The following is a 27256-nucleotide window of genomic DNA, read 5'->3' as shown; positions in this document are numbered from 1 at the left end:
CGATATATTATTGTGCAAATAATTTTTTTATATTATCAAATCATTCAAAAAATATATTTAAAAATAAGCTTTCCTAAAATATAAAATTATAATTTTGAAAATAAAATATACTATATACTATATAAAAATTTCTTAAACATACTTCAATGATCTACAAGTATTTGAAAAAAAAAAAAAAACATTGACAAAAACGCATGTATGTTACGTAATAGAGGACGACATTAGAATAAGAATGTGGAAAAGTTGAAGATGGATAGAATTTGGGTAGCAAGACAACATTCTTCTTACTCATTACTCTCTCCGATCACTTTTACTTATCTTATAATGAATTTTGTACCCCTTATGAAATTGAAAAAAAATTATTTACGCCCTTCTACTTTACTTTATTTCTCATGTTCATTTTAAAAAGACTCAATCCCAATAACTTCTTAAATTTATATCAGTAACTTTTATTTAGCTATTCGAACTACAACATGTTTCGATCGTGTGCTTGAACACATGATAAAGTGTTCATAGACACTTTCAGCTCTAATGTTGAAAAAGTTTTTTTGCTTGTTTACATAAATAAGTTAATCACTTCAAACGTGTCACGTTCTTTAATTATACACATTAACCTAAAATAATCGTGAAACCTCATGGCTTTTCCAATTAAAGTTAATCTATATAATTAAAGGAGATCGACATATTTTATGTAATTAATTTAACAATATAATATATGCTTGAGTTATGCGAAAAAGTATTTCCAAAATTAAAATTAAAAATATTTTAAGAGGAACACTTTAACAACACAAAGAGTTCTGGTAAAGACGACAATATATACCATTGAGCTGATCTAATAATCCATGCACAAATTAAGAGGAAGTTATAATGAAAAGAAGAAACATAAAGTACATAAAAGTAATTTTTTATCATATTATCTGATGCTCAAAATCTATTATCCAAACAAAACTATTTACTTAGGATCGAAAGCATACAAAATTTGTGCTAAAATTCTCTATATATTACTCCACTTAAAATGATCTTAATTAATCTAATATTATAAAATAAATTATCTAAGGGCCAACGTTTTCTATATTTTCTTTGTTTGGTTTAGTAGATTAAAAGTAGTTGATAGAAGTGTTAAAACTTAAATAATTATAGTTAGTATGTTTGGTAAAACTAAAGGTGTTGATAAATATTATTTTCAGTTAAATGATTGACATGTTCTTAAATCTATTTTTAGAAGGTATAAATTTTGAAAATACTTACATAAAACGGATAAATGATTGAAACATAATAGAGAGATAATTATAAAAATAATACTTAGGAACAATATTTTAGAGATAACTAACGATAATAGGAATAAAAACAAACAAAGTATAATCAAACAAAAAATATTTATAAGTTATAAAATAATAAGTTAATAGGAATGATCGACTTGTGATTTTTAATTGATTTAGGGTTATAAACATTTTTGCGTTTACAAAAAGCAATAACAACAAAAATGACATAACAATGTAATCTCAAAAAATGAAGTCCGAAAAAGTTAGATATATATAATCTAACATGCAGATCTTATCTTTATCCTTATTTTGAAAATAAAAAAATTATTTTTTAAAGACCCTCGCTTAGCTAATCTAACCAATTTATAAGGTTAGATTAGCTAAACACCACAATGATGGATCAACACTCTAACAGTGTATTATATTTTCTTGTTTAATTTCTAGACAAGTATATGAAAATACAAGTTGCGAAGTTGTCTCTAAATTCTTTACATGGGCCTATATTAATTATTGGATAATTACGATTTGATATCTTTAGGTGATTTAGTTTATAAAATATCGATAAATTTATAAATTTTAGCAAACGGTGCTTATCTAAAGATATTTTTAGATAAAATAATAATCAAACATGTATTGTAGTGCAGCTCCTGCTGAAGGCTGCTTCGTTGGAAAGACGTGCTCTCTTGTTGTTTTCTTGCTGCTGCGGCCTCAATACAACTTTGGCTATCCTCTCTCTTCTTTTGCGTGCGGCCCGTGATGTTTTGATCCTTTCTTTCTTTCTTGCTCAATCACTTTTTTTGAGGGCCTCCCGGACCCCATTGTCAATAGTGTTCTTTAGCGGGAGGTATGTCTCAGCTAGAAAGTCCATCTATTCCTAATCTCCAATGGAAATAAAAAAAATCGATCCATTGTAATTCTCTACTAGTTGGATTAATGAATCATCCGATTGGAAATAATAACAAAATGCTAAGTTGTTAGAAGGAGTTCTAAAATACATATACATATCGTATACCACCAAATAATATTATGATTGAACTTAACTAGGAGACATAATAGTTTTCCTCTTTTGCGGAAACGCATAGCAATTATAACTTGAATACTGATTGTTGAAAGCACCCCTTATGGGTGTACTATGTTCAAAAGCTATTTTTTCCCAATACTATACATCCTTACATAATTGAACAGGTGACCAAAATTTCTTTAACAAAATAATGGCATATATCTATGTAATTTATTGATATTGTAAAATAGTTATGTAATATATATATATATATATATATATATATATATATATATATATATAACTATGTATAGGAAGTGTATATATATTCATAAACATTGTTTATACAATATTTACACATTGGAACAATTCAATTGAAAAAAAAATCAAACCTCTATCTATTTTTTCTTCATCAGAATTTCTTGTTTTCGTTCATAACTTCTTCTCCTCGTGTACGTTTATTATTATTATTATTATAATTTGTCAAGTATATACATACCTGACATACACAAGACATATTGTATATTCATTGTACGTCATGTTTGTCATTGAATGAAAAGTTATACGCAAGACCCCAAAAACTAGCTCAAAAGATGGAAGATTATTCAAGTCTTATAAAGAATCCACACATCTTATTAACTAACAATGTGAGACTTGTCATTCTTTAACAATATATGTATATATATCTTTCATGTAGAGATGTGTATTTCACGTTATCATGTATATGAGTACGTATTCAACCAAAATCTATGCATGATATACAGTGATATCATTGTTGCAACAACGTTTTCCAGGTTGAGTATAGCCCTGAATTTTGACTCCAAATTACCTCAAGTTTTGTATTTAGTCTCATCCAGATGTTACCAAAGGTTAGACATTTTGTTCAAGATTATCTTTGCTTTTCCATAAAAAAAACACTCCAACCTAAAATGGGCATATCACTTGTCATCACTCTTCCAATGGCACATGATGAATTACAAAAAACACGTCTCAATTTCTGTTCATCAAGATTTCAGAGAATGAATTCAAATATAGACAACACACCCCAGTATAATCCCATAAGTGAGGACTGGGGAAATGAAATCAAATATAGAAAATAAATGACTGAAAAGCACCTCATATAAGACACACCTCATTGATTACATCAAAAGGCAGACTATAATCTTCCCATAAGTGCTCCTCTACATTGAATAATCTTTTCCTACCCTAAAATAGTTTTAAAAAAATTAAAACAAAAAAGACAAAGGTATTGGATGTGTGGAGACAACTGTCCAATAAATATTTTAATATGGATAAAAATATTCAATCACTTTGCTTTTCAGAACTGGGAAACTGCAGCTCCCAACAAATTAGGCTTGAAATCAATATCTGGTTAAAAATGCTTACGGAGAGAGATTACAGGATGATGAAATCTATGTGGAATTAATCTTCATATTGTTAATTGCATCAATAGTCTCTTTATCAACTCTTTCTCTCACAGTCTGATGATTAACGAAGCTTGGTTGATTAGTAGAGGCAAGAAGTCGTGCCCACATCCTGCCTGTCATGTTCACGGTGTTTGTAGTCTCAGTGACACGCTGCAATCAAACATCAGGGCATAAGCATTAGATCTTCATGGAGACACGGTTGACCAGGATAAAAGCATTCACAAAATCATCAAAATTATTCAAAAAAAGAAAAGAAAAAAAGTAATATGGGAATAACAACTCTTAAATGTCCACTAGCAAACTCAATCATAAATGATCTGCACACAACCTTCAAATGCCTCTTTAATTCCACAAGCAACTGCAGCTAAATTTCTAAGATCTCCTATACCAAGGATGATAATCATCCGCATACCATACAGAGGGTTATATACCTCATTAAGTTGGTGAAAAAGCTTCACTGGTTTTGATTGACAAAGTAATATGATCCAAGTTAGAAGTATAGATTATTCAATGAGAAGAATCAGTGGATGGCAAAGTGCTAGGTTGATAAATTTCCTCGACCAGTTCAAGCAGAAACTTATATATGTTGCTAACTAGCATACTTTACACAGACAACATACATCAATAACTTTGACTTATATAAAATATGTATCAATTCTAAATTAGTTGGTGCCTGTCATAAATGATCCTCTTTTTATCCAATCTACTTCGATCAATTAACTTCAATTCAACAAAGTAATAAATGCACAAATAGGCTTACATTAATTGGAATATAAGCATGTCTGCTGTTTACAGGTCCAACTGTGAAGCCTGTGAATCCAGCCATCGCTCCATGGACAGCACTTTGTGCAAGAAGTGTACAGTAGATGTTATCTGATGCATTGCTTGGAATTGCTCGAATCATGTATGTAGGGTCTGTCGATAACAAATGAGTGCAGAACATAATATGAACAATAATTGACTGACATATAGGAGTTTAGGGAATCATATAGCTTAAGACATTCAAAAAACATAAAGCAATAACAACAAATTGTTTGCACAAACAAATTAATGAAACCCTAAGTTGCTCGGACTCTTCACTTTTGGTGCCACACCCGTGTCGAGACGACATGGGTGTGGGTGTGGGTGTGGGATCCGTGTCCGATTTGGTCAACCGATTTTGGGTACTTCGATCAAAATCGATGGAGAAAGTCTGAACAGTTTTAATGATTTCTATAGTCAATACAAAAGCTAAGGTGAAATTGAAGAAAATGGAATACCTTTTATATAGAAATTTCTATGTCACTCATTTGCCTTTAATCTCCTTCCAAGATTCTCCTAAATTTCTCCACATAATATCTCATAATTTAGGTTTTATAACTCTATTTTTAGATATTATAATTATATTTAGGCGAATCCCCGCACCCGTATCCATACATGGAAATCTTAAAAATTAGATCATGAAGGATCCAACCTCTAGATCCGCACCCAAGTTTGAGCAACTTATGTGAAGCCTACTCTCATTACTAGTTTTGATAATTCAACCTCAGAATACTATCGAGAAAGAATGTCTGAAAGTAAAACACTTTCATGCTTCAGTTTTCTAAACTTCCATAGAAAAGGACCAAACACCTAAACGTATCATTCAACAAAAGTATCTTATCACTGTAACACAACTAATAGATTTGTCAAAGGTTGCACATAGAGGCAACACTATTAAGTGTCATCTTCTGCTTTTTATGTAATTGTTTGATCCTCAAGCTGAAGATGGAAATTCTGTGTATCAACCACAGAGAGTTTAGAAATGAATTTGTCAGTGACAACTCCTCAAACTTCATATTGCTGTTTTATAAAATAACTTCTTTTGAAAATTTCCAAACAATCTTACTTCCCTCTATGCTCTCTTTTTTCTTCTCAAACTGACAGAAGAACAATGCCAAGAAAGTAACCAAAGAGACTGATTAATCATTAAACAACTAGCACAATCGTTTGGTCTCTCATTTTTTCTTTTTCTTTATGCTCCCTGTTTTGCAATTTTCCAAACAACTTCACAGGCAGAGTAATATACATCCATAGGGAAGACTTCCTTTGTCAAAAAGACTGCCTCACTCCCTTTTCTGTCTGTAGCAAAATGATAATCACCTTCGTCAAATGAAAGTATCGTCCTCAATTTATAATATCATACTCTATTTAGTTATGTTGGGGCCTACCCAGCATCTGAAGGTTATGAGTACCACTATATTTTACGCAAACCTACCACTAGACTGAGGTGGAATTTTGGGAGTGGAGTACATTCGGTCAGTTCAATCCATTTTGGGTTAATTCGGTTCAGTTTAAACAAATTTTGGTTCACAAATAAACCACGTGATCACCAAATAAAATAGGCTAGGTCCAACTCGACCTAGCTCTCTTGATTCAAATTTGACAGAATAATATCAAGAGAACCATAAAAAATAAAAAAATAAAAAAATAAAAAAATAAAAAAATAAAAAAAGGAAAAGTAGCCTTTTGAAATAAGCAATTACACCCCTTCAATTTAGAGATAATGAACTTATATCATAGTTGCAAGAAAATTGCAACCTATTCATAATTCTTCAAGAACACAAGGTAAATCAACTTCATTCTGTAAAGGAAATGCACCCTTTCCATCAATGAACAAATTTTAATCATAAATATTATAGTTTTCTACCTATAAAATGAACAGTTATCATAGTGTGAAAAAAGTAAATGAACTAGCATGAATAAGTCTTTGCCATGTTGCTGACCGATTTTATTTATTTTTGATGAGCATGGTGTTCGGGCACCTCGACTAATTCCACAGGATACCTGCCACCTCCCACCAGCAACAGGAGGCTAGGACAGATGGGAATAATCACCTAGTGTTTTTTGTCTCCGCTGAGTTTTGAATCTGAGACATCAGGATTCTCAACACTAGGCCACACCCTTGCTAAACATTGAGAGCAATCAACGTTTATTTATTGCTAAACATTGAGAGCAAAAAATAAGATTCAACAGACATTCCATATGATTTATAAAAAATGCACATTACATAAGAGGGGGATTGTAAATGTCAATGCAGATGTAAACTGTTTAAAGTTAAAGGAATATGATTTTTAAAGCAAAGTAGGGGGGGGAAGAATCATCCTATTTAAATAAATGAAGAAAACAATGAGGCTGACTGAGCAAAGAAAGATGGGAGCAAAGATAAATTGCCTTCCTTATGTGGTTTGCGGATTATTACACTGGAGCAGGGTTTACCATGTGCGCACCCGAAGGGTAGAGGTTGCGGGTTCCCTTGTCATAAAAAAATGCAAATTAGGCCCATGTTTACTTGGACAGATTCGAACTCTGGTCAAGCGGGTGGAACCCGCATGCTTAACCAATGCAGCTACGATCTGCATTCCATGTGAGTTCGGGTGCCACCCATTCTTTATATTTGATTTTTTTGGAAAATATCTATACATACAAGAGATTTTAGCCAAGTGCCTGGGTGCTAGTGCACCCCCACCCTTCTACATCACTACATGGATCCACCCTATTGACTCCTATTCCTCAACTTCTCAAGGTCATCAAAGAGTTTCTTCAATTCTAGTTTTCACCTTGCTTTCTTTACTGTATGTACTACATAGTTTCAACCTATTCTGAAATCCATCCAATTCAAACAAAGGTGATAAATTTGGGATATTGGAGGAACTAACATTTCGACAATAAGCAAATAGGGGATGCATAACACTGTAAATTACTTAACCAGCATACATCATATGCCCGAGACAAGATCCAAAGAAACAGGAAGTACCTATGTATTTCATATTTATTGTCATCTTCCGTACATTTGTGAAATGATCCTGTAACATCAAACAAAAATGGCATTTGAAGAGTAAGTAATCAAGAAAGGAAAAGACACCAGATAAAGTGTTTCATGTATCTAATCACAGGTCCTGTACATAAGGTAATATCAGATGAAGAGACAATTCACCATAAAAAGAGTTTCCTAGGCATGGACAGTTGAATATTTAACTGGTTTGTTGTAAAAATTCAATTGAACCACTCATCTAGCAATCCACATATTTCCTTTGGGATTACATGATCTCATAAATTCAAAATGATTCAGTTCCAGTAGAGTAACAAACAGCACAAAACATCCAATCAGAGCAATAGCTCTACTCCAAGAGTGGGAACAAGGAAGAAGATACACTACTAAAATTGTTTTGGGTCTTAAATTGTACATCCTGACAAAACAATCTATATAAAAGGGAATCTGTTAATAGTGTTTATAAGGCATAAGTAGCTCAACATTAAGCTGGATGTGACGTATGCACATGCAATTGGGCTGATCATCTTAAAAACCAAGCGCTATGAAATGCTTGAGCCATCTTACAGATCCAAGTTCAGAAAGAATAAAACCAAGAAAAATAATATAAAGAAAAACACCAAGATTCAAGTTATCAGCGGAACTCTCCAACGGCGATATGGAGGAAGACACTCGGATTATACCTTAATATGTTGTGTTAACCAAAGACCGACATCTAGGAGTAGCCTATTTCCAGATGCATCTTTCTCTTGAAATGCTTGCATACTTTGAGCAACATATTCCTGCCCAGCACCTTCTGCTAATACAATTAACACATGCCTATTTTCTTTGAGCTGCTGTTCAACATATTCATAGAGCCCACCTGGACCTTCTAAGTAAAATGGGGACTCTGGGATCAAGCAACAGTCCTGGCACAATTAAGACATTATTAAATGAATATAATCAAGTACTATGTAAAGTAAAAATCACATAAAAGATTCACCTTAGATTCCATTTTTTTTAAGTATGCTACCCTTAGATTTCAGTTTAACGAAGATACTTTGAACTGCATAGCATATACTATGAACATGTGCAAACTGAAAAAAGACAGATATCATTGGACATGATACAGATGTTTATTATATGATCCATAATATTGATGCTGGTTCAAGACTCTACATATATTATATAATTTCTTATTCAACCAAAGTACATCCTATCTTTGCCCTTGTGTTGCAGTAGCATTTGAGCAAGCTCCCCCCTTCCTCCAATAGAAATAGACAAATTGGTTTTGCAAGAAAGTCGCAGGAATGACTTCTCTATTCTATTTTGATTATCATGATGTTAAGAATGTCAAATATTAGGAAATTGTAAATATGGCTAGAATCGTACCTTGTGAATGTTGCAAAGGTTTAGAATCCCTGCAATTGTGTAATTAGGCATAGGAATTACTATCTTTTTCTATTTCTTGGATTACTTTTAAACGCTATTTAAATTCCAACATGCTTCAGGAAATAACCAAACAATAAATTTAATCTCGTATCTCTTCTTTCTTTACATAGTATCAGGACGAGGGTATCAAGTCCTTCTCTTAATTTTTTTTTCTTTTTAGTTCTTTATCATTTTATTTCAATTACTGTAGTGTCCACACCAACTTGTGTGCACCTCGACTAATTCCATGAGATACATGTTATCTTCACCAACACAAGTACTGGATAACTCTATCCACCAAGGCTTAGACAAATGGGAAGAAATCACCTAGTGTTTCGCCTCCACTAAAATTTGAACGTATGACCTCATGGTTCTCAATCCACTTCATCCTGGGATGCTTTAGTTCTTTTTTTTTTAACAAGCCGAAAATTTAGAAAATGCAACCCTAAGTTGACGGCTATTGCTTCAATCTGCAAAGGCTGAATACTAAGCAATGGTTTTGGTTACATGTGAGTTTGTATGGGTGAAGTAGGTTCACAAAGAGTTATTTGTGGAGTAAGATGCACTAATGCAATTGATCTATGACAACCAAGTTGCAATGCACATCGCTTCAAACCCAAAATTTTATGAAAGAATGCATGGTATAGATTATAGAAGTACATTATCATTTCATTCGACAAAGAAATGAGTGTTTAATTGGGATCTCCCATACCAAAGTATCCATATCCTCTAAATTTTTAGCTTTAGAGAGTATTTGACTTAAGTTTTTAAGCTGGCCAAACTGCCTTATAAACATTTTTGGCTTATCTAGCATTTGGTAAACATCAAAAGTGTTCATAAGCTAAGTGTTTTCAAGTTAAAATAAGCCAAAAGTCATAAGTTGATCATCCCAACTTATGATTTTGCAGCTTATAAGCACTTTTACTTTGACCAAGCCTTTCACGTTTTTATCCCTAGTATATTTTGTAATTCCGAAATACTCTTCCTATTGTTGGTTGTCGTCGGATTTATGCAGTCATAGTTGGTGCAAACGGCCATATCAATTGGCTTAAGGCCCATCTTGTTGCCAAAGGATATACTCAAATATTTGGTCTTGATTACAATGATACTTTCTCTCCTATATCTAAAAAATAGCATATGTCCGCCTCTTTCTATCTATAGTTCTTGTTTGTCATCAGTCACTTTGTCAGTTGGACATTAAGAATGTTTTTCCCTATGGTGATCTTGAGGATGAAGTTTATATAGAGCAACCACCCAGTTTTGTTGCTTAACGAGAGTCTAGTGGCGTTGTATGTCCATTGTGTCAGTCGCTCTATGGCCTAAAGCAATCTCCTCGAGCCTCATTTGGTAAGTTCAACATAACCATTAGTGTTTGGCATGACTCAAAGTGAAGTAGATCACACTGTGTTTTAGCAGCATTGTGCTCCTAAACTGTGTATTTATTTGGTTGTTTATGTTGACGATATTTTTATTACCACAAATGATCAGGATGATATTACTAATTTGAAGCAACATAACTTTCTGGACTACAGATCTCAACAAACTGAAGATTTTTCTAGGTAATGAGATCGCCTCAGTCCAGTTCAGGCATTGTTATTTCACAATAAAAGTATGCCTTAGACATTCTTGAAGAGACAAGAACAACGGAATGTAGACACATTGACACAAATGGATCCGAATGCTAAACTCTTGCTAGGACAGGGAAGCCGCATAGTGATCCTGAAAGATATAGGCAGTTGGTATCTAAGTTGAATTACCTCACAATGACTAGAGCCAACATATCTTTTCCTATGAGTGTTGTAAGTCAGTTTATGGATTTTCCTTGTGATAGTCATTGGGATGCGATTGTCAGCATTTTATGATATATAAAGTTAGCTCCAAACAAAGAACTACTTTGCGAGGATCAAGGTCACAATAGATTGTTGGGTATACAGACATTGATTAGACGTGATAACCTTCTGATAGACATTCTATGTTAGGATATTGTGTTTTGGGATGTAATTTGGTGCTAAAAAAATGTAGTTGCTCGATTTAATGTAGAAGCAGAATATTGAGAAATGGTTGTAGCAACTTGATAGCTAATTTGAACCAAATAGTTGCTCAGAGAATTAAAGTTTGGAGAGATCATTCAGATGGAAGTGGAACTTATGTATTATAATCAAGTGGCCCTTCATATTGATTCAAATTCAGCATTTCGTGAAAGGACTAAGCACGTTGAGATTGACTGTCACTTTATTATAAAAAAGATACTCTCGGGAAATATTGTTATAACATTTGTGAAGCCAAATGACCAGCTTCCGCATATTTTCCTCAAGTCCCACCAGTCCTCGTTTTAGTTACATCTGTAACAAGCTCTTTACATATGACACACGATCTTCAGGGGGAGCGTAAGATAGTTACTGTATGTAGTAGACTTAGTGTCCTACATTGGAAATGGTGTATTATGTGTTGTGTAGAATAGAGTATAAATAGGTCTCAGTATACAGTTCAGGATAATCTTAATAGTATTTTTCTTGTGTTTATACCTCTCACAGTTGCATGTTGTGATTCATTTGATATCCGCTAATCACTCTCAAGCAACAATTGATCACTCTGGCATGAGAAAAGTAGGTGGAGTTACAAGTTGTGAGATTCGAGACCCTTTACTCTTGAAAGTAAAATAAAGGCAGTTGAACCCAACTTTTTTTGTACTTCATCTACCTGGACTGTCGTTAGAGTAAATTGGATGTGCTATTTGATCTTTTAACCCACAAAATCTTGAGAAAGAGAATTCCTCTCAAGAGACACTAGTATGTTGATTGTTTCATTTCCTCACCCTAGAGGAAACCCCTAATATCTCTTTACTTCTAAAACTTTATTATTTAAGTCCTGGTTGTGCAATGATCAACTCCATCTAAATTATCTAATCCGCAATACCCCAATTTGTAACCTATGCCGTCAATCTCAATCTTTCTGGCGTTTCCCCAGATCACTTAGTCTTCTGTAGACACGCGATATCAGATATCATATACCTATTGAATTTGAAATATAAAAATATTAAAACTCCATTGCCAAGGTCTTACCACATCACGGTTACCTAAAGTTGCAAGCATTGCAATGAATCCTGCAGAACCAAAAGAGGAAATGTTTAACAGAGATGTTTCATAGATACATAAGAATTCAAGATGACAAGAAATGAGACAAGGAACATCGCCTATTACATCAATCAAGCTACTTACCACTGTATCTTCCCATAAGCTTTACTATACCAACTCCATTCTGCACGCTTTCTGCCTCTACATGGGCAGCATTAATGGCCCTCTGAGCTTCTTCCACAGCAGTATCAAAGCCAAAAGATTTGTCTATCACCTACATGACATTGTAAGAATAAAAAATTGGACACAACCCTGCTGAAATGCATACGAGAAGTTTTTCAATGTGGAAAGTCCAATGATTTGATATGTTTAAGAGTGTCATCTAGGTTCTTTCATGTGTTAAAGCGTTTTAAAAATCCCCAGCTAGGATAAATTAAAAAATGCATAAAGTGAAAGCACATAAAGTAACTATCTCTCATGCAGGCCCTGAGACTACCATCTATTTGAAGAGGAAAATTACTAGGAAACGCTTCAGGGAGCTTTCAGATAGATCCCTCCAAACATGATCTCGGCAACATAAAAGTAATACTCCATGGAAGTCTGAAATTAGCTTGTGCAGTGGGGTAAGAGAAAATGTGAATTAGCCGTGCTTAGTAAGTTCTTATTTCAAATGTTTCATTCACACAATCTCTTAAACAGTTACATTTCTTTGAATTTTTTCCACGGAATGCACATCTGCTAATTCACCAAACCATCCACATCAGGAAAAGAGAGAGCGGAAATTTTTAGCACATCATACAAGACTTTGGAGGTTTTCTAGTTCTCATATTAAACGAAGGAGAAATCTAGCACAGGTAGCTGGCAAAAATCATGTGCAAGGCAGCTGACAAAAATCATGTGTACGTCTCTTTTCATGCCCTTTTTATGTTTCCAAACATTGTACAGGAAATTGTTTAAAACATGAGTATCAATGTAGTTGTTGTGTCCTATTTATGCTTCTAGGTCAAATATATAAACTTCCATGTGAGAGAATTTTAGAAACTTGCACTCATTATAAAGGAATATTTTAGAAGCATGTCAACAAATTTTACTGGAAATTCTCTTGAGATATATCAACTTGCTTCTACTATTTATTACCCAACAAATCTTCTTTGATTTGATTGGCTCTTGGACAAACAAACAGGTAAAACAAACAGGGAAATACAAAAGAATTGTAGATGTATCAATCTATATTCTGAATGACTAAGTCATTCCATGTTGAACAGAAACTAAGCTCCAGTTCACATATGGTATAAGTATTTGAGCAGAACTTTTGTTTCCTTACGTTTTTCCCTGTTTCCTCAATGTATGGCATAAATCATGACTTAAACTTATAAGACAAAACAGATCACCCTGAGGCAACAAGCAGCACAACTTAAGTGTTCATCAGCAAACAGAAATAGTACAAGATAAACATCACACTTTAGTTGGCATTACTTACCGCGATATCATTATCAATTGTCTTGGGAATCCCAGCAACAGCTACCTTAATACCACGTTTTTCAACTTCCTTGGCAAACATATAGATGCAATCTTAGAGTTATTTAAGAATAATAGTTTCAATAGTTAGAAACTAATTGAGGAAGAGAAAATAGCATAGTACAAACACCTTGTAGATTGCAGCAGCCCCTTTTTGAGTTCCATCCCCTCCAATTATGTATACCTAGAACTCAAAAATGAAGAAAGCAACTAAACACTGTCAGGTTGTACTAAACTTCCAGGCTTGACATCACAGATGGGTACAATACACCAGTCTTTTTTCTTTTTGGAGGACAAGTAACAATACCTGATTTATTCCACGGTCTTGAATGTTGTCAACAATCTTTTTAGTATCATGACCTCCTCTAGATGTTTGAAGAAAGGTTCCACCACGTTTATGAATATCATTAACGACTTTTGTTGTCAAGTTCAGGGTATTTTTTGAGTAAAACCCACTGTAACCTCCCTGGAAATATAGAAATAGTATTAAAGCCTCTAGGCGCAGAAACTACGACAAACATGTAGAAATACAAGATATTGACGGTAGGATCTCTGATAGACTGCTCCAACAGAAACAGACAAATAAATAAGATTAACAAAGCTCACATCAAAACTTCATAATTTTTCTAAGATTTCAGAATACCAAATGAAAATTTAGTATTTCGTCATCATCACCAAACCACAAGAAAAGAGCAAGAAATTGGACCAGCAAACGAAAATCAAACAGACTCCTTAATTTTTTGATAAAGTAAATAAATCTCACTAATGTTTGGGCCAAAATGCATTCATACCAAAAATTAGAGAACCTACATAATACATGATTTTTTTTATTTACAAAAGACACCCAATCTTCTATACAACAAGGAACTTCATGGATGCATCAAGAGAAAACAAGGGATAGAAGAGTACTCTTCAACTTAACAAAATCCATCTATACCCCTACCCCCACAAAAGCACTCTTATTTCTTTCTCTGCAAATAACCCACAAAAGTGCTTGTGGCACAACATTTCAGCCATGTGCCTTGTCCTCCTCCTCCCACAATTCCAACACAACACTAACTCCTTAACAGTGCTTGGCCTTGCATGATATACCAAACAAATTAAGTATATTCCACCATAACCTCAAGGAAAAACGACAATGTAGAAGGAGATGATCGACAGTTTACCCGCCTCCATGCACTTGAAGCACCAACTAACACAAATGACCAGCCACTTCCTGATATTCTCTGTTGTCAGAATCACCTCTCTAGTTCCTAACCACATGAAGAAACACACCTTTTTTCGGCACCTTTGGGATCTAAATTGAGCTATATGAAAATGCAACCTCCTCCCTACTCAAATGATTTTCATAGAATGACTTAACAGAAGCTCTATTATTCCCCAACACTCACCGTCAGGCTCCAAACATAATGACTATCTGGTAACATACATTATTTGTGAAGCAACTCTAGTAACATTGAGTTAGTCATTTCTATTTGGTATACTTACTGAGGGTTAGAGTCATAGTGATCATCCTATTCGACACTTCAACCATTTCCAAGCACCTCATATCTTCTTTGGGTTATTTGAAAATCCGGTCATTTTTGCATTTGTACTGCGTATTGGATGTATTGCAAAGACAAAAATCCTTCATTGATTAGCACATAATCTGCCCAAAGTAAATTGTAATTGGATAGGCGTATGTTTGGTAAAAGAGTGGTACTTCATTGATCAATGGAGGCAAAGTTTAACCCCCCCCCCCCCCGCCCCACAAAAAAAAAAAGTGGTACTTGATTCACAAACATTTACTAAACTTTGGTACTATTCGTGTAAAACTGACAGCCAGCAGCCAATATCAGTTCGGTGTTCCCTAACCACTAGAAACCAGAAAAGAATCAATTTTATTCAATGAAGAGTTTCAAAGAGAACAATAATATTATGCAATCTTTATCTTTGTTTTTTTTTCTTTTTTCTTGGAAATGAATGACCGAATTTATACATTGAATGAAAACACAAGAATTGTGTTCCCATTATACTGACCTGAATGCCAAGTACATCATCAACTCCATACATATTCTTTAAGCCACATACAATTTCACGAATCACTGTATTGATTCCTGGGCATAAACCACCACATGTCACAATACAAGCACGGACTTCTTCCGGTGTAAAGAAAACCTAAAACCAAAAGTATCTTTAGAATGAAATATTTTTAAAACACCAGTATTATAGGTTAGCATTCAAAGTGAGACCTTTTCTCGAGGTCCTGCACGCCGAAAATGTATTCCCCTGGGGCTGTCCTTCTGAACGATGATCTAAAACCAAACATGCATACTAGCAATTAAACTAAAGAAGGCATAATAGGCATAAAGGGAACAGCTGAACAGATAAAAGGGCCACATACTTCCTTTGCCACCATATCTTCTGGACTAACAAAAGTTTTCCTGTGTCAAGATAAACCATCTGGAACTTTAAGCAGCAATACTCTCACAAGATAAGGCACAGACAGAACACTGTAGATTTTTTAAGTTTCACAAAAATAAAGCACTCTTACTTACTTGACAATAGCATAAGCTTGGCTCTTTTTCAATGGATTAGTATATGACTGCAATAAAAATGCCGGATTAGCAATAACCAAGAAACTTTGTAATACTACTTCTTTGGTAACTCAGCCAAATACCCAACTACTATGTTACCACTTCTTACAATTTTCAAATAACCTCTACAAGCATAATAGTTCTCAAAAATTCAGGTAGACACTAGAAGAGCTGGCAACAATTAAACCATGAAAAGAAAGACGGATAATTTTACGTAGTGACATGCACATCACTAGATAGTTGAGATAGGCAGATGGATATATCATACTACCTTATATCCCAAAAACATCACAACTGAAAATAATCGTATACCATCACAAGTATTATCCTTCTTTTAACATCTGGCATTAAGCCAGAAACACCATTAGCAGCATTAGATTTTCAGGGGAAACATTAATTTAATACTACGGATTCAAAATGACACGCTTGAAAGAAAAAAATCAAATTGAAGGATCTTACAGAAACAATCCATCCAAATACAACTCCGTAGATCGGGAAACAGGAGTTTCGAGTAGGTAGAAACAACAAGCAATTTCAAAGTAGTACAAATTATATTTTTACAGGATTTCGTAAATTACCGGTAAATCGGGAAGAAAATCGGTCAAGTGCGGAACATCCTCTACAATAAAATCGTCATCGCCATGTTTATCACCACTAGCATTGCTTTCGGTAGAGGTTTGAGCTTTGAGTCGAAGTAAACGAGGTTGGCGCCAAATCAACGGTCTCCATAGAGAAATTGATTTTGATGCCAATTTTTTGTTGGAAAATGTATGAAAGGATCCAGGTCTTGAGTAATTATGGAGAGAAAGGAAATCATTTTGAGGAAAACGAAGTGAAGAAGAGTTGGATAACGAGAGCTCCATAGCTGCTCTGTGGAAGGTGAATGAGGAAGAGAGAGGGAATTGAAGCAACCAACAGTGCAGTGAAATGTGGGAACTGGCGTGATGAGGTTGACTTGATCAGAGCAAAGTGTAAAAACTCCATATTACATTTATTTGACTTGCCATTTTTATTTCTCAACGTTAATAACAATAATGGCATAACTTTATCCAAAAAAAATAAAAACAAATAATGGCATAACCTTGTGTAAAAAAATGCACACCCTCCTTTCTACCGCTTTGATTTTGCATGCCAAAATAATATTAATATAAGTATTTATTATAATATTTTATACTAATTAATAATATATAATTAAGTGAATGACTAATATTCAAAATAAAATAGAGAGAAATAATTCTATTTTTATATATCAAAAGTGATAAATAAAACATTGAATAGGTAAAAATAAACAGAGTGAGAACATTTTTTTGCACAAGTTATGTTATTATAATTGTTAGTGTTGGTAGAAGGGTATTAGGTAATTGAGAATTGTCTTATTACTAGTTTATTTATGTATTTGGCTTGGGAGCCGTACAAAACATTGTATCGGTTGTAGTATTAGCCTATTCATGTAGTCTTTGAATTTTTGATATCTAATACTTTTTGTAATTTATTTTGTTTAAGTAATCGCACGTTGTTGTTATTGTTACAATTTCTTGCAAATATGTTCTGCACTACTTTGTTACTAGTTGTCATGTTTCTCTCCACTATCATTTTTAATAGTTTCTTTGATTTACTTGAGTCGGTGGATTAAAAACAACATTTTTATCTCGAAGAAATAGTAATAAAGCTCATATATACTTTTTACCAGACTCCACTTTGTGAAATTTTGTTGTATATGTTATTATTATTGTTGTTGTTCTAATCAGGACAACCACATCACACCAATTCCCCACATTTTACTTTACTTTTCTTTATCGTATCCATTTTAGAAAATGAAAATTTGTGTTTATAAGGAAGTGCTCACTCTATTCAATTTTATTTATTCAATATTTTAAAAATAATTTTTTATTTTTACTCATCACTTTTAATATATCAAGAAAAAATAATTTTTTTATTATTATTTTATTCTTAACATTAATTTCTTATTCTTCAAATTATTTCTCAAGATCTAAGACCAAGGGTGGGAATGGTGTAGTATATACCGAATTACCATACCATATCAAAAATTTATATTGTGATTTTGGTATACTAAATACATGTGTGTCCATTGTTCGTATAGTAGACGATTCTATGTATGAAGTTATTTAATTCATGTACGGAAGATTAAAATTGCCGGGTTGTTGAAGAGGAGAGTCAGAAAGGTTATGGGATCAAAACTCAAAAAGAAAATGAGTTTATCTCATAGAGACCTGCACTAGACACGCCAAGCTTACATTTACGAATTAGTCTTTGAAACTGCTTAGTACCTTTCTCTTCTATAATTTAGTATTTTTCTCGTGTAAAAGAACCCCTTGGTTACACCTTTTTTCAATTTAATATGACAAATCCTACTTCTACTCGTCCTTACCTTTTCCTCATCATGCTCCCCTTTGGTAACTCTGACTGCTTTGAGGCAAGGATCATTTTTGCTTTGGGCTGTCAGTCCTCCTTAAAAGACCTAGGAAATCGTTCGGTATAAAACAGAACAAAAACTACTAAGCCTTCACTTCATATTTTAATCGACTCTAGATCGAACAACTCAATGAACATAACCCCCTCTTACGGGAGCAACAACTGATTGAAATATGAATATAAGAAATGTGCAGCTCCCCCAGCTTTCCTTCATTAGGCAAGTGAAAACCTAAGTTGTATCCACATACAACTTTGTATCTCCAATTCGTCCATGCCTACTGTAATAGCACATCGGGGAAGAGAGGGAAAACGGTTTGGACTTTGGAGCATGATATCCAACAACCTCCACAGAAAAGTAATAACTACTTCTAACATGGAAAAATAATGTTTTTTCATTGAGAATGAAACAGGTTTAAGGTTACATTAGGACATTATTGAGTTAACAAAACTGCTTACTGTAAATTTCATAAATGTCGTAATCACAAGACACTAGTACAATTCTGACCTGCAACCAAGTAAATTAAAACAAATCACACAAACTATACCAGATCTCCTAAGCAGAACATCTAAATCTTTTGAAAGAAAAAGAAACAGGTTTGTAGACGCAAGCTAAGGTTACCTTGTAAATTCAGTATTCTCCACCACGATCCAATGTGCTTCAGATTTTATTGACTTCTATAAAAGAAAATTATCTATTATATGTTGGACAACATCAGCACCTTCTGCATGCATGTAGTGATCCTTCACCTATAAGCAAGCAATACCACGAGGATTATACACACTATTGATCTTAAACCCTTAAAGCAATGCAACAAGCATTCTAAATATTAACTAATAAGCATGAAGGACTGGAAAGCCTTAATTACAAGTACAATATCTCTTTTAATATGCGTGACATCATTGGCAACACAAGGATCTCAATTTTGAAGCAGGCACATAAAATCTGAGGAACATATACACATTGTCAAGTCTGAAGCTCTATTTCAAACAGTATAGAGGCATAGAATATAAAACTCCAAGAAATTGTACTAGGAATTTTAAAATGTCAAGCAATACAACAGATCCAACGCTCACTTTTTCCCTTACACAATATCATGCCAAATGACCCCTTTTTTTTCCTTCTGATTGACCTTTGTATACTCTGATCATCATTCAGTTACAGGATTTTTTAAGTAAATGACACGGTCAACCCCTGATAAGCAACACTGATGACCTAAGATCAGTCTTACTTACGAACACCAGATTCAGTCCACCAACCACCTCTTTGTTCCAAACTGAGCCACCAACTAATACTATATTAGCATAACTGGTTTTAAACTTCCAAAAAAATGAACCATGGGATAGCTTGCAGAAGAAAATTCATTACCATGCCACAAGGGTGTCAAAATTTTACACAAGCTCTTCCCACGATGACCACTCTCCAGGTCAATAAATTACCAATACAAACCAAATCACTCGGCAATCTGTGCACAAGTGCCCTTGATGCTGTATAGTACCTAATAGGCATAAACGTAGCTCACTTATGAAGATCTAGGCATGAAATTTCATCACTTTGTTCCAACCACCATCACTCTCCAAGCCTATAAAGTACCCTATCAGTTATAGAGCTAACTTGCCAAAGTACAAACATATTTACTCAGAAATTTGTGCACATGTGCCATTGATGCTATGTAGTCTCAAAAATATGTAGAAGTGGCCAAATACTAAAGATCAACACATTTTCAGGTGATACAACGCAACTCTGATCATCACATACACTACAGCTCTCATCAAAAACATTATGTGGTGGACAAAAGTGCTTCCTACCAAGATAAGAACAATTAACACTTTATTATATGGGTTGGAAAACTTTGCAACATTTTGGCAGTAACCTGATATTTACAATCCTTTCAAGCAAACTAGGCACTATGTTGCAGGGCTCCTTACCCTTCGGGGTGGCCCAGTGGTTTGGGCTTGGGAATTCCATGTTGGAGGTCTCAAGTTCGAAACCCTTGCCAACGAAAGCAAGGGGTTTGCCTTCTGGGTCGATCGTCACACCAGGCTTGCCTAGTGTGGATTACCTCTCCTGTGTGGTTTGCGAGCTATTGCACAGGAGGGATTTTTTTACCCTGTGCGCACCCAAAGGGTGCGGCTGCAAGTTTCCCTTGTCATAAAAAAAAAATGTTGCAGGGCTCCTTGTGTGTTTGGTTTTGTATATGTGATCACTGGAAGGATCCACCTGATTTGGGTTTGCACATATAGGACAAAAGTAACAATGGTACTTTATCCAACCTCAAAAATAGTGCACAAAAGGGCATTATTCAAGCACGTGATAGACAATCTAATCCAAGTAACTTCCATATTTTGAGCACCACACACACGCCCTCTGCTCAAACCTGTATTATTTTTTTCCTTATAAAATCTATTTTATTTTATTTTTCTTTTTATAAATAAATAAATTTATAAGCATCTCAGAGAATAAAAGATGGAAAAATGCCTGTTTCAAGTGTAAATTTGTGGGTAAGCATATGCAGTCTCACAAATAAACCTAAAGAACATGCCTAGTCTACGCAGGACGACTAGTTAATGCTTTTGCTATCAATACTTAACAAGTAACACCCAGGAAAAAAATAGGAGTTGTTGTCAGATTTTTGTTGATAAAGTGAGCACGTGATTCAGATTCATCAACATAAATTAAATGTAACTGACTGTGATTCCAGGAGAACAAAAAACAACAACAACTATGCTTCAGTCCCAAACAAGTTGCGGTCGGCTATATGAACCCTCACTTCTTCATTTAAGCTCATTTCTTATCCCCATCATACAAAATAAAATAAAAGTCAAAATAACTTAAATATATACGTACTTTATAATAGAAATTCTCTAACAAGTCCAAACCAAAACAAAATATATTTAAAAAGAAGGTTTTGTGCATTGATGAAATTGTTTGTATTAAGGCGAGAGAGAGATAGGCATAGAGAGAGATAATGCTAGGGGAGTACAGAAAGAGGGAGACCTGAATAACACTATGTGCAGCAAATCTGTTCCTGCTGCTGTGAAAGCTGACATCTATTTTCTCCCAGGATACCCGAGATAAACCAGTCACCAATTCCTCTGGATAAATGGTCAAAGCATTAGCACAATAATATTTTATTATAGGTCAACTGGTCAAATCAGTTTTAGTACTACAATATTAGGAAGCCAAGACAAAACAACCTTTTCTTCCTCTTCCTTCTTTGAGATAGGTATTGTATCAATATATTATCCACAGGCACTAAACTCTCATCAAAAGCTCTAAATTTCAGTTGCATTAAAAACAAATACAGTTGCAAACGAACAAGCACACCAACAAGGGTTGTGGTGGAGTGGTAAGTACTCCTTCATCCTTAACCAAGAGGTCTCGGGTTCGAGCCCCCTTGGGTACGGAGTTGTCTTTGTTAGGGAGCGCTTTACCCCTCAATGTGGGACTTTCTGGCGCGAATCCGGATTTAGTCGGGCTCCAATGTGGGTACCCGGACACCGGGTGGAAAACCAAAAAAAAAAAAAACACATCAACAAAAGAGTCCTAGTAAGCACTTAGAACTTGATTTCTCAAAAAGATCGGAGGGTCAAAGACTACTCTGATTTACAAACTAAATTGCATAGTCCTTTAGGAACAGCAGATTTTTTGTTTGTATTGGTGTTAAGCCTTAGATAACAGAAAGAGCAATCCCGCACACATTTGAGAACATATAGCATCATGAAAAGCTCAGTGAGCAGCATTAGAAAATGTATCTGAGACCTAGCTCAGGAGGAGGGGGCAGCAAGGGATGATTTCACTGGAAGTGAATTTCTCTCATAAGAAGAGAGTTACTGACCTTCTAGCTTGTCAAAATGATCACCTTCCTTCACAACAGACTCACCCTGCTCACCATCACACGCCTTGCAATGTTCTTGATACACAATGTGAGGATACTTCTTATTTAAGGAGTCCTCCCACTGCAAGCACAAATTGTTAATATAATGTAGCACATACGATTTGATTGGTATCCACTAGCAAATTCTGTACCTTAGGCAGTTCATTATTACGTCTAATTGATGATGTTCCCCAACCTACAATATCTAAATAAAGGTTGTTAAGGAAAAATAGCCTTTGATCTTTTAGAAGTTCTGATAACAGAGGTCGATTGCCTGATTCAACAGTACAAACAGGATACGATCATAACCAACATTTGAGTATGCGACCCTTCGCTTGAATGAACTTAATGCAGACCTGTATGTGAGAGTTTTGCAACAAATTAGCATCAACAAACTGTACTTTTACTGCAGATCCTCATAAAAGGTAGGATCATGTTGTCCAATGCATGCAGTAAGTAAATCTTATGACATACATAAAGCGTAATTCACCATCATCTTCCACCATCCGTCTTAGTAATGGAGGCTTTCCTTCATCTTCGTTAAGGAAAAGGTGTCGGCCCGTTTTCTTGAATATCCAATGAACACAGAGCCCAGCAGCTTTTTCAAAGGCAGTTACACCAAAAAGAAATGGCACCTGACAATTAGCTCAAAAATTAAATATTGCAAAAAACAACAATGACAAAGCAGATATTGTAGAGAGAAAAAGCAAAGCAGATCTTTTAAGATCAGGAGGGAGAAAACTCACAATCTTAATAATGCAAAAATAGACTTCAGAAAAAGAAGAATACTTGCTCATTCCTTAAGACCTAGACAACAGAAGAAGCATGGATAAAGTTTTGCTTCTTGATCCTTCTGTTAGATAACTGAGCTATTCTCCTTTTCACAGTTCACAACATTAAATAGGGGATCAATATCTATTATTACTAGAGAGGATCCCTCCAGAATACTGACTATCAGCTAGGCAAGTAGATGATATAGTATGATACTATGATCCAAAATCATAATTAACTTGGTAGTTCTAGAAGCCACTGTAACACGCAGAAGAATGTAGTTTACAAGAAGTGCCGAGGTTAATCAAAGAGGTATCTTTCTTTTACATTTCAGTAACTTTGAGGTCTTCTTATCAAAAGAAGGATCAGAATCACACACAGGAAAACCCTGAAACAACTTCAAGGTTACTGAACAGTCAAAGCTACCATTAGATCTAAGGAGTTGTTAGCTATATGGATCAGAATAAGATAAGTTAAATATCATCCCGTGTTGGTAGATTCCCTTGGACAACTAATCAAGATGGAGGGACACAAACTGTCTGGAAATGAGGAATACTTCCTGTTATTTTCTGGTTCTTGCAGCTGTAAAACTTTGTATCTTGCAGTAAGCTTTTCCAAGTCCTTCCTGCTGTAGAATAATTTTCCCAAAAATTAGATGCATCTTTCCATTGTTTTTCCCCTTGATGCAGCGCATTCCTTGCTTCTCTATTTTACCTTACAATCTCAGTGAATTTATTGATTATTCTTTTCAAGTTTTTTGTTGATTTTGTCTCGACACTTGCTACTTTACCAACTAAGGATGGAGATGATAGTCGAAGATGAGGAACCCATCATTTAAAAAGTTGGTGATAATATGTTCTTTTCATGATAGTTTTGAGATTCATGGAAAAACTTAAACTTATATACTGGGTGCTTTATGATTAGTTTTTTTTATGAGGGAGTGCTTTATGATTAAACTGTTATAGTATGTTTTACACCAAGCACTAGATTCAACTGGATAAATGATGGTCTACCGGGATATCCAGACAGTAATCAAATACAATGATGTGTGAAATAGTAGCACCACCCATAAATCCCTGATTATAATCCATTACAAAGTGATTGTAATTCCATGATATTGAGGCACTAAGTCACCCGTAATCACTAACTAAATTTCATTGTCGACTGTGTCGATTGTCTCAAAACACCAAGAGACAGAGCCCTCTCATCCAAGAGTAAGCTTCACCAGCTTAAAAAGGCATAAGGCAAAGGCATAGATGCATAAATTAACCTTTCTTCCTCAGCAAGATATGATGAGGCCACTTTCTATCAAACAATAAAATACTCATAAAACTATTGGTGACAAAATAAATTCATACCTGCTTGTTACCCCTGGAACCCAGATGAGGTGAGGCAACAGTGATGAAATTTATTGGTGCCAGGCCGACTATTGTCCCCTTTGACCCTTCTTCACTGGTATCATCCGAGAATTTCTGCACATTGTCCGTTCGTGGAGGTCTATATAATTTCCCAATTGCATATCTTGCCACTACTCCTCCAACCGAATGTGCAACAAAAGAAATTTTCTTCAAACCTGGCCTTCTTTTGACCACATCAAGAACCTAACAGCCATATCATTACCATCAGATATGATATACACATCATGTTTTGGAGAAAATATTAGGAAAAAGGAATGAGAAAAAACAAAAGAAAATCAAATCACATAGAAGCTATCAACCTCCTCAGCTAATCGCTCTCCCATTACATCCACACCATCCAACGATAGTTTAGCCATATTACGTTCACTGCCTGCCAAGAAAATTATGTTCATCGTTCATCAAAGAAGAAAATAATGTCCATCAAGACCATGCAAAATATGCTAGTGCTCGGCCATTATGAAGAAGGTAAAAACAGAGACATTGATACATATACTAATAAGTTCCACATGAGCAGGGAAGGTAAGAAAATCTCTTTTTACAGAATAAGTTCTCTACCTATTCAATACAAGAACGCTCAAATTAGAAAAGGGAGGACCAATGAAGTTGGGAATCACAATCAGAGCAGACTTGAATTTTAGTATGCAATGAATGTGGAATAGGAGATTACACAGCATAAGAGGCAGAGTGTGGGAGGCAAGAAAAAAAAGACTAGGTGACTGCCCACAGAAACAGAAGATAAAGTAAGGGAAACCAACTTACTTTGTCAATCAGCATAGCAAGCAAGAACAAAAGAAAAGTTTTGATTTAGAGCAATAGCTACCAAATATTAGAAGGTGAGGATTAAAGGGTAGAATTACGTGACATACAGAAACAAAGTGCTGAAACACAACAGAAATGGCACTCAATATGTACTTACAATGAACAAAAACTTTGTCGGGAAGATTCCGAACAAACTGCTCCGCACCAAACTTCCAGTCCGAAGCACTGTCGTAGTACAAGAACAGTAAACCCAGCAATAAATATAAATTTTTAAAACCAACACCAGAAAAGCACTAACTTATTTTGTAAGAATCCATCATTACTCCAGAAAAGACTTTTCTGTGGTGGTTATTTGACTTCAAACTGAATTAATAGACAGGAAACAGGATTGGCTAGTCAGCATTTTAGAGTGTGCTTGGGCTTTGATATGACGGAAAATGTATGAAGTCATTTTGTGGTGTTTGGTCAGCAGGAGCATTTTCCATCAAAAGGAGAAAAATATCTTCCCTCAACTATGAGCGAAATCACTTTCCTTCACAAGTATCTCATATATCGCTCCAACTAACAATTAACTATTATTATCAATCCTCAAAGACAACAATTTATTTAATCAAAATCTCAATGCAAAACACTATCCAAATCGTTGATAATATTATTAAACTTCAAATCCATTTTTCTCATTGCCAGGCAAGGGAAATTCTTGTGATCTGGCAATCAATTGCTCACAATAAGTCCCAGAACTCCCCATAGAATGAAGCAATTGGAACAGCTCCAAATTTAGGACATTAATTTACAAACAGATAAGGAAATCTATAGCTTTACATGCTGATTGAAAGAAAAAGCAAAAAACAATCAACTTGAATCTTCATCGAACAGGACAAATGCCTAAAAACTTAATTTCTGGATGCAAAAGTTGAGAAAAATGATATTAACGCGCATTTCATAATCATAGAATTACCTTCCGAGGATACCGTGTACCATCATAACAAGATGATCGGCGGTAGAAGCATCAGACGGTTTAGAACTAAATACATCTTCTCCGCCGTTGAAGGTTTCCGACGAGGAAACTCCTCCGTTGTGTACTTTTCCGTTCTCCATTTCCTCTAAAACTTTATTGTAGCATTTGATACACAGTTGAATTGATCAGAATTGTGGAAATAATTAAAAGGTTAGTACAGTTTAGGTCAGGTATTTAAAGATCTGGAGAGAGAGAAATGCTTGTGACGAAAGAGACTGAAAGATGAAGGAAGCTACTTTAAGAGGGGATAAAAAGTTATTTGCGACAAAAATAAAAAAGGTGTTGGCGAAGTTAAGAAATCTTTAAAGCTTAATTAAATAAGGCATTATTTTTATTTAAAGAATATTTAAGAAGACGACACATGTAAATATAATACTAGAAGTTTAAGTTAATATTTAAGGCGCAATCAATCGTTAATGCTGGTTAACTAACACCATGTAATTTTTTAACCGACTAATTATTAGCTGATTTTTTATTCAGGGAATCGAATCAAAATATATAAATATACATTAAAAAAAAGAATTATTTATATATATAAGGTAACTTTTTTATGAAAAGATTCCGGTGACTTAATGACATAAATATCATTTGATTCATATTCTTTTTATTAAAAGATAATTATTAGAAATAACCTTAATTTCAGAGCAAAATTATTAGTTTATCATCAAACTATTGACAGTCTTAAAAACATATTTTTACTTGATTAACTGAACTTAAATGCATATCCGATCTTGTAACATGAGTGAAATACACCACTAAATTCTGATCAAATTTAGAGGAGTTTTCAACACTTTTCTCTGACTTTTTATTAAAAGTTTCATGCTCCTATTACATGAGTTTAAGACCACTTGTTTTGTTATGTGACAGATTGTTAGTATATCTAAATTTAACTGGTCAGTAGAATAATGATTTTATGGCTATTTAA

General features: G+C 34.5%; 2 protein-coding genes across 2 annotated transcripts; both read right to left on the bottom strand.

Annotated features, from left to right (window-relative positions):
- Positions 1–3511: 3511 nt before the first annotated feature.
- LOC125823180 (ATP-dependent 6-phosphofructokinase 4, chloroplastic) lies at positions 3512–17000 on the bottom strand. Its single transcript, XM_049502600.1, has 14 exons — positions 16636–17000; positions 16019–16065; positions 15865–15904; positions 15713–15775; positions 15501–15638; positions 13789–13947; positions 13612–13665; positions 13444–13512; positions 12108–12237; positions 11952–11992; positions 8163–8387; positions 7465–7513; positions 4450–4604; positions 3512–3839 (listed from the first exon to the last, which is right to left on the bottom strand). The coding sequence occupies exons 1-14, from the start codon at positions 16918–16920 to the stop codon at positions 3675–3677; spliced, it is 1620 nt and encodes a 539-aa protein (XP_049358557.1). The 5' UTR covers positions 16921–17000; the 3' UTR covers positions 3512–3674.
- A 1856-nt stretch (positions 17001–18856) lies between these two features.
- On the bottom strand, positions 18857–26535 carry LOC125823182 (lipid droplet phospholipase 1-like). Its single transcript, XM_049502602.1, has 11 exons — positions 26272–26535; positions 25471–25538; positions 24854–24924; positions 24495–24737; positions 22840–23000; positions 22666–22721; positions 22518–22570; positions 22327–22447; positions 21486–21583; positions 19110–19237; positions 18857–18995 (listed from the first exon to the last, which is right to left on the bottom strand). Exons 1-10 carry the CDS (start codon positions 26409–26411, stop codon positions 19166–19168), a joined length of 1083 nt encoding a protein of 360 aa, XP_049358559.1. The 5' UTR covers positions 26412–26535; the 3' UTR covers positions 18857–18995; positions 19110–19165.
- Between the last annotated feature and the right edge of the window lie 721 nt (positions 26536–27256).

This window comes from Solanum verrucosum, unplaced genomic scaffold (assembly GCF_900185275.1).
Source record: "Solanum verrucosum unplaced genomic scaffold, falcon-dt-bn FXZP01000199.1, whole genome shotgun sequence".
Lineage (NCBI taxonomy): Eukaryota > Viridiplantae > Streptophyta > Magnoliopsida > Solanales > Solanaceae > Solanum > Solanum verrucosum.
Note: the sequence above shows the minus strand (reverse complement) of the source record. Positions and strands in the feature narration are given on the sequence as shown.

What these genes read in the sequence shown, in the direction of transcription:
- LOC125823180 (XM_049502600.1), bottom strand. Translation starts at nt 16,920, where the DNA reads ATGGAGCTCTCGTTATCCAACTCTTCTTCACTTCGTTTTCCTCAAAAT. An exon ending in GTGCAGGACCTCGAGAAAAG is followed by an intron (nt 15,639 to 15,712) that starts GTCTCACTTTGA and finishes TTTTGGTTTTAG; the next exon opens with GTTTTCTTTACACCGGAAGA. An exon ending in GGGCTGCTGCAATCTACAAG is followed by an intron (nt 13,513 to 13,611) that starts GTGTTTGTACTA and finishes ATGTTTGCCAAG; the next exon opens with GAAGTTGAAAAACGTGGTAT.
- LOC125823182 (XM_049502602.1), bottom strand. Translation starts at nt 26,411, where the DNA reads ATGGAGAACGGAAAAGTACACAACGGAGGAGTTTCCTCGTCGGAAACC. An exon ending in GTACACGGTATCCTCGGAAG is followed by an intron (nt 25,539 to 26,271) that starts GTAATTCTATGA and finishes GTACTACGACAG; the next exon opens with TGCTTCGGACTGGAAGTTTG. An exon ending in TCATTTTGACAAGCTAGAAG is followed by an intron (nt 21,584 to 22,326) that starts GTCAGTAACTCT and finishes CCATTTATCCAG; the next exon opens with AGGAATTGGTGACTGGTTTA.